This window comes from Rhea americana, unplaced genomic scaffold (genome assembly GCF_003343005.1).
Source record: "Rhea americana isolate MKP2758 unplaced genomic scaffold, rheAme1 scaffold_362, whole genome shotgun sequence".
NCBI lineage: Eukaryota > Metazoa > Chordata > Aves > Rheiformes > Rheidae > Rhea > Rhea americana.
In genome coordinates this window covers 45,382-63,946 of record NW_028186493.1, presented here as the reverse complement: position 1 = coordinate 63,946, position 18,565 = coordinate 45,382, and the positions used below count along the sequence as shown (strand labels likewise).

The following is an 18,565-nucleotide window of genomic DNA, read 5'->3' as shown; positions in this document are numbered from 1 at the left end:
AGAGAGCCTGTTTTTCTCTTACAGATGTCTCATGCAGCTACAAGTGCCTTATGTCGCTCAATAAAACTACAGTGTGAGCTGTACCCCTCACGTCAGATTGCCATCTGCCTTGACCCTTATTGTGGCTTGGGATTTGCACTATGGTGCCTGTGCAGGTACGTTACTTAAATGTTAGGTTTGCTTGTATGTCCCCAACATACTCTTCCCTTCTCTAGAAACCAAGTGAACAGTAGTGACTCAGACTGTCAAAATAGCCACAATTAACTTCGTTATAGGTACTTTACTGTTGTGCACTGATAAATATTGCTAAAGCAAGCAACTTAATGTCTTTGATAAAGGAGCGAGAGTTTCTTTGATTCAATCAGATAAACTACTGTAATGCAACACATCTTTCACAGTGGTTAAATTGTTTTTGCCTTTTAGATCTTCCGATTGGTTAAAGCATGTGAAATGTGTCCAGTATGGGAAAAAAAAAAGTTCATTTTAGATATTTAATTAAAAATACAGAAACTGAATATGAAAGATTATTTTATAAACAGATAGTAAAGTGAAATTCACTAAAATTAAGTTCACTGTAGTTAACCTTGCCTCTCTAGTACCCCAAACTGGGAAACAAGTGTGTAGAAAGAAGGTAAAAAGTTAACTTTGGTAACGTTCGATAGTTTATAGCATCAGTAAAGTAAGGCAGAGTGGAGGGAAGAAGAAACCACCGTGATGGAAGACTTAAAATCTAAAAAATGGATTTTGAAAAAGAATTTTAGAGAAGGGAGTTGCATGTCATGCTTTCTATCCAAGAGTTAATGTAATGTCAGATTTTTTAATCTAGAGTATTGCTTTGTTTATGATTTATGGGGTACTACTTTTGTATGAAAGACTTTGTTTTATTACAGATTTTTTTTTTTATCTATTCAGCAACTAAAAAAAGTAGTAGCACCAACTACAAACACACATCAACTTTAGTCAGGAGAAATGGCAGCAAGTGTGTTAGGCTACCTGTTGAAAGCAATCAGAGATGRTATTAGTCTTGCAAAATGAGTTGTTTTGTCTAAGCCTAATTTTACAAAGGGCCATGTCACTCTGATTTTTTTTGATAGTTAACTGATCTAAACAAACATTTGGTAATTTAAGACTGGTCATTTATGATATTTAAAAAAAAGATGACATGATTCTGAATTTCCCCACTCACATTAACTTGTATCTAGGTCAAATACTTCACATTACCACTGTTCAAAAACTGGCAGACCTATAGCAAAGGCTAGAAAGAGTGCAGTAAAAACTTGAATTCTAATGTTCTAACTTTCTAATGTTTTTAACTTTCCTGTTTTATCTGTGAGCTCCTTGCAACAGTATCTTCTCTATCAAATATAACTTTCTGATTCAGAAAGCAAGTTAGAGATACTTTTGCCTGAGGCAGACACAAGTCATGTTGGCTTCTCAGCCCATAGTTGCAAGTAGTCTGTGCTGGATACGAGGCCGCTTGTGGACAATATGAAGAGAAAGTAAGGATGGAGGTTTCCCCACAAGAAAGGAGGCCAAGGAGCAAACTCTTTAATGGTTCTAACTTCACAGTAAAAGCATGCCACGGGTGACACCGGGCCATAGGCCAAGGACAGACAGGCAATACTTATTTTGAGAATTGTAACAGCCAGAGGGTTTCCCTCTCTCCCCAACAGATTTATGCTAGTAATGGAATAACTGTAATGAGAAAGCATGTTGCGCCTCCAAGCAGGCATCAAGAAAAGGCTTAAGAGCCAGCTTACATGGTCAAGAATAGCCTGGGAGGCACAGCCTGCCAAAGGAAGCAGATCATGGGAAGGAGGCTTTGCAGGAAAGGCAGGCGTTTATGGGGTCGCACAAACATTTTTTTCCATCCTGTCAATGTGGTTTATTTGAAAATGAAAACTTGCCTAAAATTCAAGGCAGGTGTAAATTCAGCACAATTTACTGAGAGGCATGTGTATACTTGCCTTAAAATTTGTAGCTTTAGCTTTAACCTGTAGCTTTTACTCAACCAGTTTGAAACCACAGTGAGATACTTGCTTTTTACAAAGAAAGTTGAAATTCAAATAGATAACCAGGTCTCCATTTTTCCACATTCCTTTACTTCATTTTGACTTTCTGTAACTTTTGGCTCTTTTAGGATGGCTTGAAGTTTTTTGTTTCTCTTTCTTCCCCTCTCAAGCGTATATTCAGGTCATCAGTCTATTCTAGTCCCTCCTCTTGAACTGGAGAGCAACGTGTCTCTGTGGCTGTCTGCAGTAAGTCAGTATAAAGTGCGTGTCACTTTCTGCTCTTACTCAGTGATGGAGATGTGCACCAAAGGGCTTGGAACACAGACTGATATGCTGCGGGTAYGAGGACTTAATTTTTTTTAACATACTGACATACATAATGTATCAAATAATGTATCTTTATCTATATGTCATATAATGTATTTTTCTAAAATTATTTCACTTTAGCTTGTATAAGGTGGACTCCTCTGTTTCTCTGAAAGCCTTTCAGACTTGCTTTTGGCAAGTGTTGGATGTGCTGGAAGTTTCCCACGTTTTTGTAAGAAGTCTGTTTTCAACTTGACTTATTTGTACTGCCTCTCACACTGATAAATATTTCTGAAATTTTGCGCAAAATACTTAGCAAGCCTAACAACCTTTTCTTGTTGGGGCGAGGGAGGAGCCTGGCAAATGCTCCCTGCTTTCAGATTTCACACCAAAAGTGCTGAATTCTAAAGCTGATTTATTGCCCATTGGTACACAGAAACAGCAAATTGTGCCATGCCAAAGTCCTTAGCTGTAAGTCTTAGTATATGGTAAAACTGGAACATTATCAGTTAATCTGAGCAATTTTACATCATTAGAAATAGCTGTCTGACTTATTTTTGAGTTTCAGCTTACTACACAGAATATGGAAGAATAACAAATTCTGTAAACCAAAATAATGAGGTTCACTAACAGTAGTAATTACACGCTTCTACATCTTTTTTTGAGAGAGAGAAATTTCCTAACTGAAAATTTATTTGAAGAGGCACTTCTGTCTCGATAGCAGGAKAGTTCCCATGGCTTTAGTAACTAAGCTGCTCAGTGCTTTAGCTAGGAATGTTTGGCAGCTGCCTACATGCAAGAATGAGGCTACATTGTGCTTATTCTCCGTATAGACAAAGTCTGTTCCTCTGTCCTCCTGGACCTCACTGTAAAGTGAATCCTGGCCCTGAGCCACTTGCTACAGGCTCAAATTCATGCTGCTGAGAGCTAATATCCTCTCAAGCACACTGCCTTTATCTGAATTGCGTAGTATTTGGAGTGAGGAGGTCTCTTGTGAACTTCATGGGGTTGCCTGCCCAGCCCTCAGACAATTGTATTTTGTTGTTTTTTCAGCTCAAAACGATGAGTGGCTGTGTTGCAGCCCACCAGAGTGCTACATGATGTAAATGGTCCATCAGGCTCTGCCATGAGAGTGCAGAGCCGCTTGGCACAGTACTAAAGGGTTGTCCTGGATAAATGGAGCCAAAGTGCAGTCAGGTCAATACTGTTTAACCAGAACAGACACTGAAACAAACTGTGCTGTTAACTGTGCTCAGATTTCTTTTCAAAGGCAAGAGTTGCCTCTCTCCAGATGGGAGCAGGAAATGATGGCTGTCTGTACAGCGTGGATAGTCAGGGCCGTGAGGGGAGAGTATTCACAAGCCAACGTGATGGTGTAGCCTTTTTTGTAGGCAGACTTGCTGCTGAGTCTTGACCGCGAGAAAAACAGTGGTGGGGGTGATGATCAGATTATTTTTATGTTTGTATCTATTTGCTCTATTTCCTGAGAGCCTTCCTCCAGGAGACAAGTTGTAGTGTTTTTTAAAGTCAGGCTGTCCTTTCAAATTCAAATGACCTAGAAATTTTCAAGAAATGTTGATTTTTAAAATGTATTGTTTTCTTTACCAAATCTCTCAAACAGATGAAAGGAGTTAACCTGTCTTGTGTGCGAACATGCATGGTGGTTGCAGAGGAGAGACCAAGGATTACATTAACACAGTCTTTCTCTAAGCTATTCAAAGACTTGGGCCTCTCTGCTCGTGCAGTGAGCACTACGTTTGGGTGCCGGGTCAATGTAGCAATTTGCTTACAGGTGAGATTAAGCTATTTTTCCTTCTGTTTAACCACAGCATATCTGAGAACCTTATAGAAAATCTTACTCAGCTGTACGTAATTTTTTTTCTAATGAACTTTGTAAGCTGCAGCTCCATTATGTGCTTTCTTCCAAGTTACCAAGTTACAAAAAGCCCTGAAGATCATCTTGCATGCTTGTGGTGAAGAATGTGAATTATGATAGTTTCTCCTTTTTGTACTAATTGACCAACTGAGATGCCTCTTAAAATGGAGGATCAATGTTAAGAAACTAGTTTCCTTCCTACTGTGAAGGAGCAGTAGTAAATTAAATACAGAAGTTCTTATTGATAAACATCTGAAATATTTCAAGCAATGCTATTTCAGCTTTCATATGATTCAGATTTTGCCTGTAGAAAAGTAGTTAATGTGAAATCAAATGAAGGTGGAGTTCTTCAAATAATAAAAAAATTGTCTTTAACACCAAGGTTGCGGGGTTTTTTTGTTTTGAAAGCTCTCAAATCAGCATTATTATCATGCAAATTTGTTTGCCTCCCCTTATGTGAGACTTGGACTTGTTTCAATGGAGATATAAAATTGGAAGCTTTGGGCGGGACAGTGTCTTTTAAATACACAGCCCTACTTCCCAGACTAGGGATAATGGCATGCTGTGGTCCAGGACTGCCCGTGGTAGTTCAGTACTCAACTGAAATAAATCTCATATAGGTAATTTAACCAGATCTACATCTAACTTTTTTAATAGATGTATTTCTTTTCTAGTTAGGAAAAAAAAATCTATACATGCCATAACTTGCCTAAAATCAAGAATATAAAATATAGTCTAGTAATAAGAAAACAGCCTGGATTTTTGGATTGTACTTGAGCTAAGAAACAAACTGATCAGGCTTCAAATGCACCAGTACCTAGCTGCTTTTAATGTGAGGAGTTCCATGGATATTACATGCATTAAGTATGTGTGTAATTGTAACTTTTATTTGCAGACAATTAAATGAGTATGAACTGAACTTTGGTTCAGTTCACGTTCACTAATGCAAGCTGGCTGAATAAAGATTGTTACCGTGCTTCTATAAAAYTTTTTTTTTTATGATGATGATCACTAGAGGAAGGAAAGCTTCTTTTTTTTTCTTTTCTCCCTCTCAGAATATATTTTAATGTTGTCCTCGATTTTTCCATGAGAGAGATGCACACACTTTGGGCCTTGAGCTTCTCAAATATGGTGCCATTAGTAATTGTCCTTCAGAAATACATGGTTTCTTTCACATATTAAAAGGGAAAGGATTTTTAACAACCTCTAGATAAACTGGTGAAAAGAAATGAGGTCAGAGCAATTTTATGAATCAGATGAAAAATAAGACTACAGATGGAACTGAGATGGCTGTGCAGAAAGATTTTAAATTCATTGGATACATTTCAGATGCTAAGTACCAAAGAGAAGCTTTCTAAATTTCCTATCTAAATAAGGATTTAGAAAGCCATTTTCGAATACCTGTTCCAATTGTCCAAAATAAGTGAGAAGAGATCAGTTTAGGGCTAGGTAAAGAGCTTTCTCTGCAGTCAAGTGTGGAAGCATGTAACTATCAAATTAATCTAAGAGCAGCCTGCAGAATCTAAAAGAAAATACTTGTAATAACATCCTGCTGACAGCTTCTTATATCAGGAGCTCCTTCTGATACTTCACAAGCAGATGTGAGAAATACTCAGTCTCTTTTTATTGTATAATGCTCTGTTTTATGCTAAATAAATAGCCCCTGTATTTTCCTAGAATGTTAATGCATTTCTAAGATGACAATGTGAGAAGTATTCCAGGAAAACTATCAAGAATGTAGTGCTGTTAGGCAGTTAAGCTTCCTCCTCATTTTATACCTTTTTCATCTCTGTTCACCACTCTTGAATAGCCTTCTTTTAGTTTGTTTTTCTGCCTTCCCCCATTTCTCCCAAATAAAGCCCGTATTTGACATTGCTGTATTTTAAGTGAATATAGATTAATAACATAACTGAATGTACATTTGATAAAAGTTAGCATGCAAATAAATACATAATACCTTCCAACCTTAATTGACTAGTTTACTGGAAAGGTATTTCTTAAGTTATAAGCAGCCTTTAGATACTTACAGATGAAGGGAGTTATGATAAGGAAATAGGTATTACATAGTATCTGCTTGAATTTCTTCTGGTTTATTTTGCTGGACCTGCATGTTTCCCAGTGAACTACTTAAGTGCTGGACTCTGAGAAATCTGAAATGGGAATAATCCTTTCACTCTAAAACAGTATGAGTTTTTGTTTATCTTGCTGTGTGTATCTCATGTCTCCAGTGCCTCTTTGTTTGTATTTTCTTTTTTTCCCCTTTCTCTCTGTTTCACTCACTTTGATGGCCTCTGTTACTTCTGTTTGTGGTCCTCTGTCAGCCAAACAGGCTGGGCAAGCTGGCTGAACAGGTATAGTGCTGCATGTGTGTGCCTGTAATGTCCTAAAGTCAATCTTGTGCTATAGTGTTACTCTATAAATAATGTATCCCATATAAGGGAGTTTTCACTGGAAACAGATCAAGTGAGTTTTTCTATAGGAGTTTGGCTTTATTCGTAAAGAACACTTGTAGCTAAAGTACAAACTCTTTCTCAAACAAGCAGAACCTCGGTATAGCAAGGATTAATACCAAATCCGGAGTGGTTGTCAGTAACATTGAGTGCAGTGGTGCTATGAAAGTATTAAGTAATGTCACTATAAAGACATTGTTGCTATTCTAGCACTGTAATCTTAAGGTGATGACAAAGTAGCCTYATTTTAAGTATTTCCTGCACAGGGGGTAGGGGGGATAAACATAGTGTGTCTGCCTATTTTTTCAGTTTAAGTTTAAGTAGGCATTTCACAGTAGTTTTTAATTGTTTTGAGATTAAGTACTGCTGGGGAGAAAAGATCTGTTCCCACGACAGGAAGTGGATTTGTTTTACAAATACAACCTCTCACCAGAGAGATTTTCAACCTCTGACTGCAACAGAGATCTGCCTCTGTCTAGGCAGTAACTGGCAGAAGCCTTGAAAAGGTGTGAGATGGTTCGAGGTATGTTTTAAATGTTTTTGTTTCTTCTTAAATGAAACTTGACAGACCTGTTAAAAAGCAGAACATTTGTGCGCTGGGAAAGGGATTATGTACCTGCATAGGTTGGTGCTTGCATACTTTACACTTGCTCTGTAAGCATGCTATGCAAGCTCTTTTTAAAGAGATGCATACCAAAATAAATTTTGGTGCACTTAAAGGCTTACGTATATAAACACATACTTCATTTGTGCATTCATTTACTGGTTACCATAAAACATCAAAGCTTTATGGCAGTCAGTCTATAGAGGGGCTTTTTTACCATACTTCTAGTAGATTAGGGCAGTAATTTTTTTAAGCATCAGTAAAAGAGGGAGAGGAATGTGTAAATTTATGCAGTATGGATGTGAAAATGAAAACGGGATTTTCTGGCTTCTATTCAATTTCTTTCTTCTTTTGTATTCTTAGGGAACAGCAGGACCAGATCCAACAACAGTCTATGTAGATATGAGAGCACTTCGACATGACAGGTACAGATTATGTTAAAGCATTAACTATCGGAAGTCTGTAAAGAAGAAATTTAAGCCTCATTGCATTGTACTGGTGTGCGGAAATACTCTTGGCAGCAGTTAATTCCCCATTATGGTATGGCAAGGAACCCCACCCTAGAGAATTTATGACTACTTTGTATTGGAAGTTTTCACACAACCTCCTGCTCAAAGCAGGGCCAACTAAAAGGCTTGATCAGGTTATTCTAGGCCAGGTCCCCTTAAGTTTGGAAAATTTCCAAGGATGCGCATCTTCCTCCTTCCTGGGTACCTGTCATGAGGGTGTGCCCCTGGTCTGGGAAGGATGTTTTCCTTACTAGCAGTTCCCTTCTAGCTGCTTATGTTTCTGGCTTCTCGTCCTTTTGGTGCACAACTCTATGAAATCTGGCTCCATCTTCTCTGTAACAATCCTTTAGGTAGTGGAAAACTGCAATTAGACTTTGTTCCTCAGGCCAAACCAACTGAATTTTCTCAGCCTTCCCAGGTTTCCCTGAATGTCAGGCTGGCACTATAGCCTGTCAGCTGTCCCCTACCCCCTGCTTTGGTGTGTTCTGCAAACTTGCTGAGGATATTTTCCATCAATTTATTCTGTAGTTGGGATTTTTGTGTTCTCTTGCCTCTTGGTTAACTTGGTTGATACAACTGCCAGCAGTAACAAGTTCAGGCTGTAATTTTAGTAGGATTCATTTATATAAATATATCTATATATATATCACCAACACACACGTATATATATATGTTTGTATATATTTGTTTCTGTGTTTAAAGTAACATAATGCCATTAAAAAAGCTTAAAGGAAAGCCACTAAGTATTGGTAATAATAAATCAGGGGCTTCTGCTAACCTATAGCTTTTGGGATTACTGATCTCTAATTTTTGTATGCTTAAATCTCASTTGGTGGAAGTCAAATTATTGAAAGGTCCTTCCCATGATCCTGAAGTGCATTTGAACTGATCAATGAAAATTACAGTTACTCTCTCCTTATTTATCACTATGATTTGCATGGGATATATTCTTGCTATAGTTAAGCTGAGCTACAGCCTCAAAGTTCCCACTGTGTTAGAGTAAATTCTAGCATATGGCTGTTGGGGTGGTGTAATATTAAGTAATATATAGGGAGATGAAAAGAGCCTGTCCTCTTGTACACCTTTCCTGCTGCATTCCCTGCTCCTTCAGCACGTCTTGTATTTGACACATTAACTGTATAGGTTATGTCACTAATGGACTGCCTAGTATCCCTTGATTCTGTTTAGGCTGGCTTGCTCTTCACTGTTTGAGAAGAGCAAATCTAGCTTCATTTTACTTCATAAATCTTTGTACAAATTTCTTCTTTTACTTTCTCAGAGTACGTTTGGTAGAGAGAGGTTCGCCACACAGTCTGCCACTTATGGAGTCTGGGAAGGTGAGAGATTATAGAGAGTGTTAGAGTAAAAAATGATCCAACTATCTATTGAGTTGTTTTATTGTTGTACTTGGAGCTATCTAAACTTGAAAAGACACCAAGTAGTCCTGTCCCCTCACTACCATTATCTGTGTGGTGAGCTGCTTCTGTTGGAGTGAGAGACTGTGCGCTTCACTAATTAGAGTGTATCTAGGAGAGGCACTAGAGAGAGAGTGAGCTTAAAAGGAACAGCTAGTTAAAATGAAGCAAAGCTAAAGTGAAATAACAGGATGTGTTGTTGATACAGCTGGAAAAATCACAGGCCTTCACACAGAAGGCAGTTTTCAGGTGTGAARTAGATACATCAACTTCAAAGATAAGTACAAGCTGCAAACAGCTGCTCAGTGGTTAAATGATTACATATCTTTGTAGGAAGATGGTTGGTATCTATGGGGCAGAGGGGAGTAGAAAGGGAAGAACTGGGGGGATTGCTGGCTGCTCTGGCATTGCATTATTAACTTACCTTTCCTTCGATGAATTTAACTTCTCTTTTAAACATTTGCTTCCTATTGCAGATTCTTCCAGGGGTAAAAGTTATCATAGCACATACAGAAACTAAGGGACCTCTGGGAGACTCGCATTTAGGAGAGGTAAAGCGTTGATGCTCTTCTACTTTATTTATCAGCAGTGATTTAATACACAGATGAATCATGCTAGGTAAATGCCTGTCTCTAGTGGGATAATTATGATCACCTTAATGTGGCAAGCAATGAAGTATACAGAGCTTAAATTGTCACAAAGAAGAATAAAACATTTGCATGCTTCTGTGAACGTCTGCAAAGTTTGCTCCCTCCTCTGCCAAAATATTGCATACCAAGTGGTGGCACCAGTTGACTACTCTGTGTCTGACTGGCAGCTAGAAGATGTAGTGAATATCTTGTTATCATTATGTACTTCATCAGTGGAGAGTAGCACTGAGAAAATCCGCTGCTTCATTTAATTTTTGTTCTGTATGCATTTAGATTTGAGTGTATTAAGATCTCGTATTAATAGAAGACCGTTGGTTAAAAAGTTTTACCTTTCAGTGAGCCAAACGTGTAGTTCATTTTTCCTCTCTACTAAATTGCATGTATAGAAAACTCACCTTTTGGTCCTTTTTCCTAGTCATTTTCTATGGGGCAGAAGTTAGTTAATGGCTGTAATAAATAACTTCTGGCATTTTAGAAACAGCAACATTGTCAATGGAACAGATTTTCTTAAATCAAGAAATTATGCTGCCTGGATCTGGCAAAATAACCTATGTTTACATCGGAATAGCTCCCGTCTGTCTTCTGTCTTTTTTTTTTTTTTTTTTTTAATCCCCTAGATATGGGTGAGTAGTCCACATAATGCTACTGGTTACTACACAGTGTATGGAGAGGAAGCACTGCACGCTGATCACTTTACTGCTCACTTGAGTTTTGGAGACACTCAGACTGTTTGGGCACGAACTGGATACCTTGGCTTTCTGCGCAGAACAGAACTTACTGATGCTAGTGGAGGTGAGAGAAAACATGTACACAGAAAATACAGAAGCATTTGTTTAAACTGTTTGGGGTAGCTGAGCTAGAAAAGAGTAAGCTGCCCTGCAAGTTTTTACTAACTTCCTTAAAAGATAACTGCTGGCTGAAGGTAAAAGGAACATTTTCTTACTCTGTGTATGTTAATTGATTACACTGATAATGAACAACCATGCAAAATGGAAAATTCATAATGCCCTTTTGATAGCTTTAAAAAACAGGATTCTCATCCTTCATTTCCACTTTGCCAAAATGCCATGAGMGTATCAGTTCAAACATTAGTGCCTTTTGACTTATTTCACCCTGTGCCTTTTTCCTTACTGTATTTCAGTGCTGATCTAGAGAATACTAATAATGCCAATTCATGCCATGGCTTTAGGAGATGCACAAAAAGCAACCTTCAGAAATGAATTTGAGGTATTTAAGTGCATTGGTGAAAGAGTCTGCTCCATTTTCTGTTGGGCTGGAATATGGAATAGGCATAACCCTTAATCATTGTATGATTTCTATGATTTCTGTGATTGTGTTTAAAAAAACTTGTAACTTGTGATGAGACTTAAGTGAATAGTGGTATCTACAATGGATATGTCTGTGTGTCTGTCACTGGATAATTAGCTGTAGAGAGGTTGCAAACACTTTTACATTTTGTCTAATCATTCATTAGGCAAGATAGAAAAACAGTGTTCCCACTTCTGGAATATAACTGTCTTTGGGACTCCACACACTTGCATTCTACCTTTAGTTCTCCATTATGTAGAGAAGAAACAGTGGGCAAGGGGAGAGATCTGTTGAAAGCTCAGGCTTCAGAGGAGCAACCCCATCTGTTGCACTGGATAGCGGTTCTCCAGGATTCAGAATTCAGACACAACTCTGTTGTATCAGTCAGTAAGAGAAGGACATGCTCCAGTCCGCTGTTCTGGTGTGCTATTCAGTCTCCCCCAGGCTCTCATATAATCATAGAATCAGTAAGGTTGGAAGGGACCTCTGGAGATCATCTAGTCCAATGCCCTGCTCAAGCACGGTCACCTAGAGCATGTTAGACAGGGTTGCAGCCAGGTGGGTTTTGAAGATCTCCGGAGAAGGAGACTCCACAACCTCTCTGGGCAACCGGTTCCAGTGCTCCATCACTCTCACAGTGAAGAAATTCCCCCTCACATTCAGGCGGAACTTCCTCTGGTTCAGTTTCTGCCCATTGCCTCTTGTCCTGTCACATGGGACAATTGAAAAGAGTTTGTCCCTGTCCCCTTGACACCCTCCCTTCAGGTACTTATAGACATTGATCAGACCCCCCCTCAGTCTTCTCTTCTGCTGCCTAACCAGTCCCAGCTCTCACAGCCATTCCTCATAGGGCAGATGCTCCAGCCCTCTGATCATCTTCACAGCCCTATGCTGCACTCTCTCCAGTAGCTCCATGTCTCTCTTGTAATGGGGAGCCCAGAACTGGACACAAGACTCGAGATGAGGCCTCCCCAGGGCTGAGTAGAGGGGCAGGATCACCTCCCTTGACCTAGCAAACCTCCTCCTGGATCACCTCCCTTGACCAGGTTGCCAGTCTTCCTAATGCACCCAAGGATACCATTGGCCTTCTTGGCCACAAGGGCAYATTGCTAGCTCATGGTCAACTTGTCACCCACCAGCACTCCCAGGTCCTTCTCTGCAGAGCTGCTCTCCAGCAGCTCAGCCCCCAGCTTGTACTGGTGCCTAGGGCTATTTCTCCCTAGGTGCAGGACTCTGCACTTGCCCTTATTGAACCTCAGGAGGTTCTTCTCCACCCAGCTGTTGGAGGTCTCCAGCCTGCCCAGGTCTCTCTGAATGGCAGCACAGCCCTCAGCTGTATCAGCCACTCCTCCCATCTTGGTAGCATCAGTAAACTTGCTGAGGAGGCACTCTGTCCCTTCATCCAGGTCGTTGATGAAGAAGCTGAACAGGCTGGGACCCAGTACTGAGCCCTGCAGGATGCCACTAGCCACAGGCCTCCAACTGGACTCCGCACAACTGATGACAACCCCCTGATCTCTGCCTTTCAGCCAGTTCTCAATCTATCTCACTGTCCACTCGTCTAACCCACGCTTCCTGAGCTTGGAGGATGTTCTGGGAGACAGTGTCAAAAGCCTTGCTGAAGTCAAGGGACACAACGTCCACTGCTCTCCCCTCATCTACCCTGCCAGTCATGCTATCAGAGAAGGCTACCAGATTGGTTAAGCACAATTTCCCCTTGGTGAATCCATGCTGGCTACTCCTGGTCACCTTCTTTTCCTCCATATGTCTGGAGATGACATCCAGAAGGAGCTTTCCATCACACTTCCAGGGATGGAGGTGAGGCTGAGCAGCCTATAGTTGCATGGGTCCTCCTCTTTGCCCTTTTTCAAGACTGGAGTGACCCTGGCTTTCTTCCAGTCCTCAGGCACCTCTCCAGTTCTCCATGACTTTTCCAAGATGATGGAGAGCGGCCTGGCAACAACGTCCACCAGCTCCCTCAGTACCCGTGGGGGCATCCCTTCTGGGCCCATGGATTTCTGAATGTGAAGCTTGCCCAGAAGATCTCTAATCCTATCCTCCTCAACCAAAGAGAAGTCTTCCTTTCCCCAGACTTTCTCCCTTGCCTCCAGGCTCCGGGATTCATGAKGGCTGCCCTTAGCAGTGAAGACTGAAGCAAAGGCGGCATTCAGTAATTCTGCCTTCTCTGTATCCTTTGTCACCAGGGCACCCGCCCCATTCAATAGTGGGCCCACATTTTCCCCAGTCCTCCTCTTGCTACTGATGTATTTGAAGAAGCCCTTCCTGTTGTCCTTAACATCCCTTGCCAGGCTCAATTCCAGCTGGGCCTTAGCCTTCCTCGCCGCATCTCTAYGTACTCTTGACTGCATTCCTGTAATTCTCCCAAGTAGCCTGTCCCCTCTTCCACATTCTGTGTACTTTCTTCTTCTGTCTGAACTTGGCCAGGAGCTCCTTGCTCATCCATGTACATCTCCTGCCCCCTTTGCTGCACTTCTTTCTCCTTGGGATGCACCCCTCTTGAGCTTGGAGGAAGTGATGCTTGAATACTAGCCAGAAGGTGAGTGCTGTCACTCCTGCTAGAGAAGTCCCTGCAGCTCACTTAATTAGTAGGCAAAGTTTCATCTCCTCTGGAGTAATTTCCTGCAGGCCTCTCTCTTCCACAGTCAATGCCATCAGAGCACAGAGGTACGCTTTAATAAAGGAACAGTCTGCATCAGAGTTGTGGTATCTGCCCACAGCTACAGCCATTAGGCAGGATGGTCCCTTTTTGGTGCCAGGTTTCCACCCATGCAACAACTAAACAAACTGAGCAGTATTATGTTGGCTTGCTTCTCTGGAGTTTCTGAAGCATCAAAGGGATGCAGTTTCCGCAGATTATAAGGTAGATCCAGCTCCCTGAAAAAAGCATTTATTGCAAGTTATCTTCCCCTTCAGAGCTGGTAGATCATGTTAGAAAAGATTCAGCCAGGGTGCTCTCAGCTTTCCTTGCTTTCCCCACTCAGATTTTTCTAGGGCAGTTGTTTAACATCCTATGCCCATTGTACTGCTGTTTAGCACAAGCTTCTGCATAGGATGTTTTAGCAGGATTGTCCTTCAGTCACTTTTCAAAATGAAATGGCTCCCTCTTGGGAAAGGTGGTAGCTTACAGAAATTGCAGTCTCTGAGCAGACACACACACACAAAGGAAGTTTAGGATGGCAAGGAACAGATTACTATAGTAACTTTTTGTGTCTTGTAGCTTTTTGAAAAATCATTTATCAGAGATTTTTTTTTCACTATGGAACAATGCCAGTTGTCCTTAATTTGTTAAAATTTTAGAGAGATCATGTATGATAAATTAACTTAGTATTGGCAAGTATGCATGAAATATACTGCTATTTCCCAGCATGCTTTTAATTTCAAGTTACACAATTGAGTAGGTTTCTAAAATAGGTGTAAGAAAAAAGTGCATTCAGACAGAACAGACATACAGAATGAAGAGGGCAATGTGGAGAGCATGTCCTGCAAGAAGTGTCTAGGACAGCTTCTCTTATTTAACCTAGCAAAACCAAGGCTAAGGAGGGGATAGAATTGTTCTCGATGCATTAATTGTGGGCCACTTAAGAACAGAAGAATGCTGTTGGCAGGCGGACAAGTGGGTTAAGCAAGTAAAAAAGTGAACTAAATTTGAAAATTGGAAGAGTGTTCCCATCCATAAGAGGAGGAAAGTTCTTTAGTAAGAACAGTGGGACAAAAAGATGCTTTAACATTGGGTTTTGATTGGCTTTATGAAAGGAAATTACATAGTGCTTTGTATGTAGTAGAGGGAGGGGCTGAACTGGATGACTCAGATTCTTTTCTGTCATGTTTCTCTTGCTTTTTAAGCTACTGAAAGGAAAGTACCAAATGAGCTGTTAAATCTTTGTCTTTCCAAATGGTAGAGCTTGATGTTTATTACAGACTGTTTCTCCCACAAAGCACCTTGAAATTCATAGCGTGCTAGGAAGAAACACGTACAAGTGACGATGTCTGTTCTTCAGACCTGATGATATTTTGAATGTCTGCTATATTTCAGAGAGGCATGATGCCCTATATGTGGTAGGCTCTTTGGATGAAACACTGGAGCTCCGAGGAATGAGGTATCATCCCATTGATATTGAAACCTCTGTAATAAGAGCACATAAGAGCATTGCAGAATGGTAAGAGGCTTAAAATTCTTCTCACGCCCCCCACTCAAACATTTGTATAAGAGTTTGATTTTCATAGCCTGAAAAATGGGGAGGGCAAGATGCAAGCAGGGTAGCAGGACACTTTAAGTCTGTGTTGTGGATTGCCCTGGCTGTCAGAATGAATACACTTGGCTGTGGTATAGGTATCTCAGGGATTTTTTCAATAGTATGTTCTAACATACATTATTCTCATTCGGTACTAACAGATGATATGTATATTTTGGCAGCAGGTGCTATTTAGTCTCAGAGCAGTTGCTGTAGTTATTAAATGAGGAATTTTTTTTTCTCCTTTGAAAATCTTTGGAGAAATTTAAAAGTACATTAATATCAAGCATGCAAACACTGAATGTGAAATATTAGTGGTTATTTTAATGCATAAGTGTAAAGGACTTTTAAATACGTGATTGTGTGCCTGTAAGAGAAAAAGACCAACTTATGTTTTCTATACAGACAATTTAAAAACAAGTGACAAAGAATATTTGTGAAATTACAGCTTTTGATATGTCTTATGAATATTTTCATATTACTATTACTTATATCATTTATTACATGGTTCACGTCCTTGGAAAATTTATTTCCAGTGAGTCTCTCTTTGACTAACTCTTTTGACCATAGAATTTGTTTCTCACGATTAATATTTGTATCATACCAACAGTGCCGTATTTACATGGACCAACTTACTTGTGGTGGTTGTGGAATTAGAAGGTTCAGAACAAGAAGCGTTGGACTTGGTTGCACTGGTAACAAATGTTGTTCTGGAAGAGCATTACCTTATAGTTGGTGTTGTAGTCATTGTGGACCCAGGTGTTATTCCTATCAATTCCCGTGGTGAAAAGCAACGAATGCACTTGAGAGATGGATTTTTAGCTGACCAGCTGGATCCTATTTATGTTGCCTACAACATGTGAAAACACAAAATCACACCAAGGCTAAAGCACCAAAATCTAGAGATTTTCTGAATAGCATCTGAATAAGTTTGTGTTTTTAAAAGCTTTTGAAGACCTTAGGAGAACGGAGATATTAATCTTCCTGGGCCTTCATCTCTCAGTTTGCGTTTGCTTTCATAAATCCATTACAACAGTTACAGCTGTCTTAGAATGGAGAATTTACTGGAATTCCTGAAGGAAATTTAATAGAACTATCATGGACCAATTTTTTTACAGTAATTATGAATGTCAATACCTTGATGCACTGCATAAAAGGACATAAAGTGGGGTGGGAAGAGAACACCAGCTGTGAGGAGGACTCTTGCAAATAATACTGAAAGTTGTGAGTAACCATTTGGAGATTAACTTTCCATGTGCTTGTTTGCAATATATTGGCGGTAACTGTGCTGGCACATAACTTTCAAGATTGCACACATCTTTACCAGATTCTCTACTGTACTGAAAGGAATTTGCACATATTTGAGGTTTAAAAATGCATCCTTTTATTTTAAATCACTGACTAATCCTCATTCAGAAGAAAACAATTCATTCCAATCCTGGATTCAATATTACAACAATTATGCTGCTGTTCAGCCTTTTCGTACCAAGCAAAAACAAATACTGCATCTGTAACATGGTTTCTTACAGTGCCATGCTGGATTCTGTAATGCTATAAACTTTATAATAAAAGATAAATATCCAGGTTTAACTACTTAATGCAGGAGGCTTAATTGCTCTTGCTCTCGTAACTTCATGTTAAATAGTAAAGCTGCTTGTTTTCATAGCATTAAGCTGTTAATTACTGCCCTGCATAAAGCCAAATTTTCAAAACTTCATTCCAAAGTCAGTATATGTCTCTGAATCATTAGTAGAACTGTCTACAAAGCATGATCTTACAATATGTTTTCCCTGAATATCCTGTGCTAAAACTTATATAATAGTGACTTTTTCCACCATGGAAAAGATATTCAGTGTTAGAGTTAGCTGGATTTGCTGTGGTACAAACTTTCATCTTTTAGTTGTATTTAGACAGAGTTTTTGTTCAAGCTGAAATATCCAGTTGGTTGAGTTGCACTCGACTAAGGTTTTGAAGTTTGCCTGATCTTACACTGCAGTGAACCTAATTCAGAAAGAGAATGTGAAATTATTCAAGTACTGCTTCTATTTGAAGATGAGCACGAGTCTAGCAAATAATTATTTTTATAGACCTATTGAAGAGTTTGAGCTACATAAATTTTTTTTAATAATGCATGGGTTTGGTAGAACAGCCAGGTTTTTCTGCAAGGCAATTCTGCCTGGATCAGTGCCTAAGAAAGATGGATGTCAGTTCCCAGAGGGGAGGACATCAAATGACTCTTGGTCAAATAAACTAGAAATTCTCCAACAAAAAGCTTTCCTATATAGTAATTCTTTGCCCTCATGGTGTTTGACTGTGGTGTACTATATGGCTACATATCTTGGAACTCTTGACTGTAATTATGTACAGAACTTGTGTAACTTATTGTTTAAGTACAGTGACCTTTAGCAATGGACTACAGCACACTCCTCCTAACAGAACAGCTGGCAAAAGGGAAGAACTACCTAACCCCAATTTTAATGTTGTAGTTTTTTAGCAAATAAAGCATTGTAAGATTTTTTTGTATTGCAATATTGGTGACAGTGAGATAAGTTGCCTTGTAAAGTAAGATTTCAAACAAAAAGCACATTAAACATTTCAAACTGCTCTTGAAAATGTGCCTTGCTGAATGTTGAAACGCCTCATGCCTTTAGAAAAAGCCAATTTTCTACAGTGCACCATTTTTGCCCGTATCAACACTTACATTATTTTTCCCCCCGTACAAATTCTTTACAGTTAGGCAGAGCTGGGTGTTCCTAAACTTCAGTCCTATAGCCATCCTGCTTAATACCCGAGTGCTGCAGCGGGCCTGGCACAGAGGCAGGTGTGGGGGGGCGCCTCCCTGCCGCCACCGGTCTCGGCCTGAAAGCGGCTCCTCTCTGCCCGCCGCAGCTCTCGCTCCTGTCAGCGCAGCCGGGGGCGGGGAGAGGGGGCGAGGTGCGTTGATGCAGATGGAGAACATTTACTTTACATAAAACGTTTTGTTCCGGTAATTTTCAGACGCATAAACAGGGTCTCTAGGGCCGTGGGGTGTTTTTAACAGATGAGGCGCGCGAACTCCCCCGTTCCCATCCCCGCMCAGCAAGGCGGTGCTACCGTCACCGCCCGTCAACATGGCGGCCGCTCGGCCGCGGCGCGTCCGCGCCGCTGCCTGACGTCACCTCCGCGCGCGGCAAGGCCGGGCC

At 40.3% G+C, this 18,565-nt stretch overlaps 1 protein-coding gene across 5 annotated transcripts in view; it reads left to right on the top strand.

Moving 5' to 3' along the window:
• The window catches only part of DIP2A (DIP2 acetate--CoA ligase A), a 128,578-nt gene extending 110,582 nt beyond the window's left edge, over positions 1 to 17,996 (top strand). For 2 of the 5 annotated variants that reach the window (XM_085312412.1, XM_085312414.1), the window contains 10 exons: positions 25 to 155; positions 2,183 to 2,351; positions 3,940 to 4,110; positions 6,516 to 6,545; positions 7,612 to 7,673; positions 9,037 to 9,094; positions 9,649 to 9,723; positions 10,440 to 10,614; positions 15,185 to 15,308; positions 15,994 to 17,996. In XM_085312412.1, coding sequence (XP_085168538.1) covers positions 25 to 155; positions 2,183 to 2,351; positions 3,940 to 4,110; positions 6,516 to 6,545; positions 7,612 to 7,673; positions 9,037 to 9,094; positions 9,649 to 9,723; positions 10,440 to 10,614; positions 15,185 to 15,308; positions 15,994 to 16,246 — 1,248 coding nt within the window. In that variant the 3' untranslated portion in view covers positions 16,247 to 17,996. Of the gene's footprint in view, positions 1 to 24; positions 156 to 2,182; positions 2,352 to 3,939; positions 4,111 to 6,515; positions 6,546 to 7,611; positions 7,674 to 9,036; positions 9,095 to 9,648; positions 9,724 to 10,439; positions 10,615 to 15,184; positions 15,309 to 15,993 lie in introns of those variants that run through there. The other 3 variants (XM_085312413.1, XR_014896743.1, XR_014896744.1) reach the window with 3 other exon arrangements.
• The last annotated feature ends 569 nt before the right edge of the window (positions 17,997 to 18,565 follow it).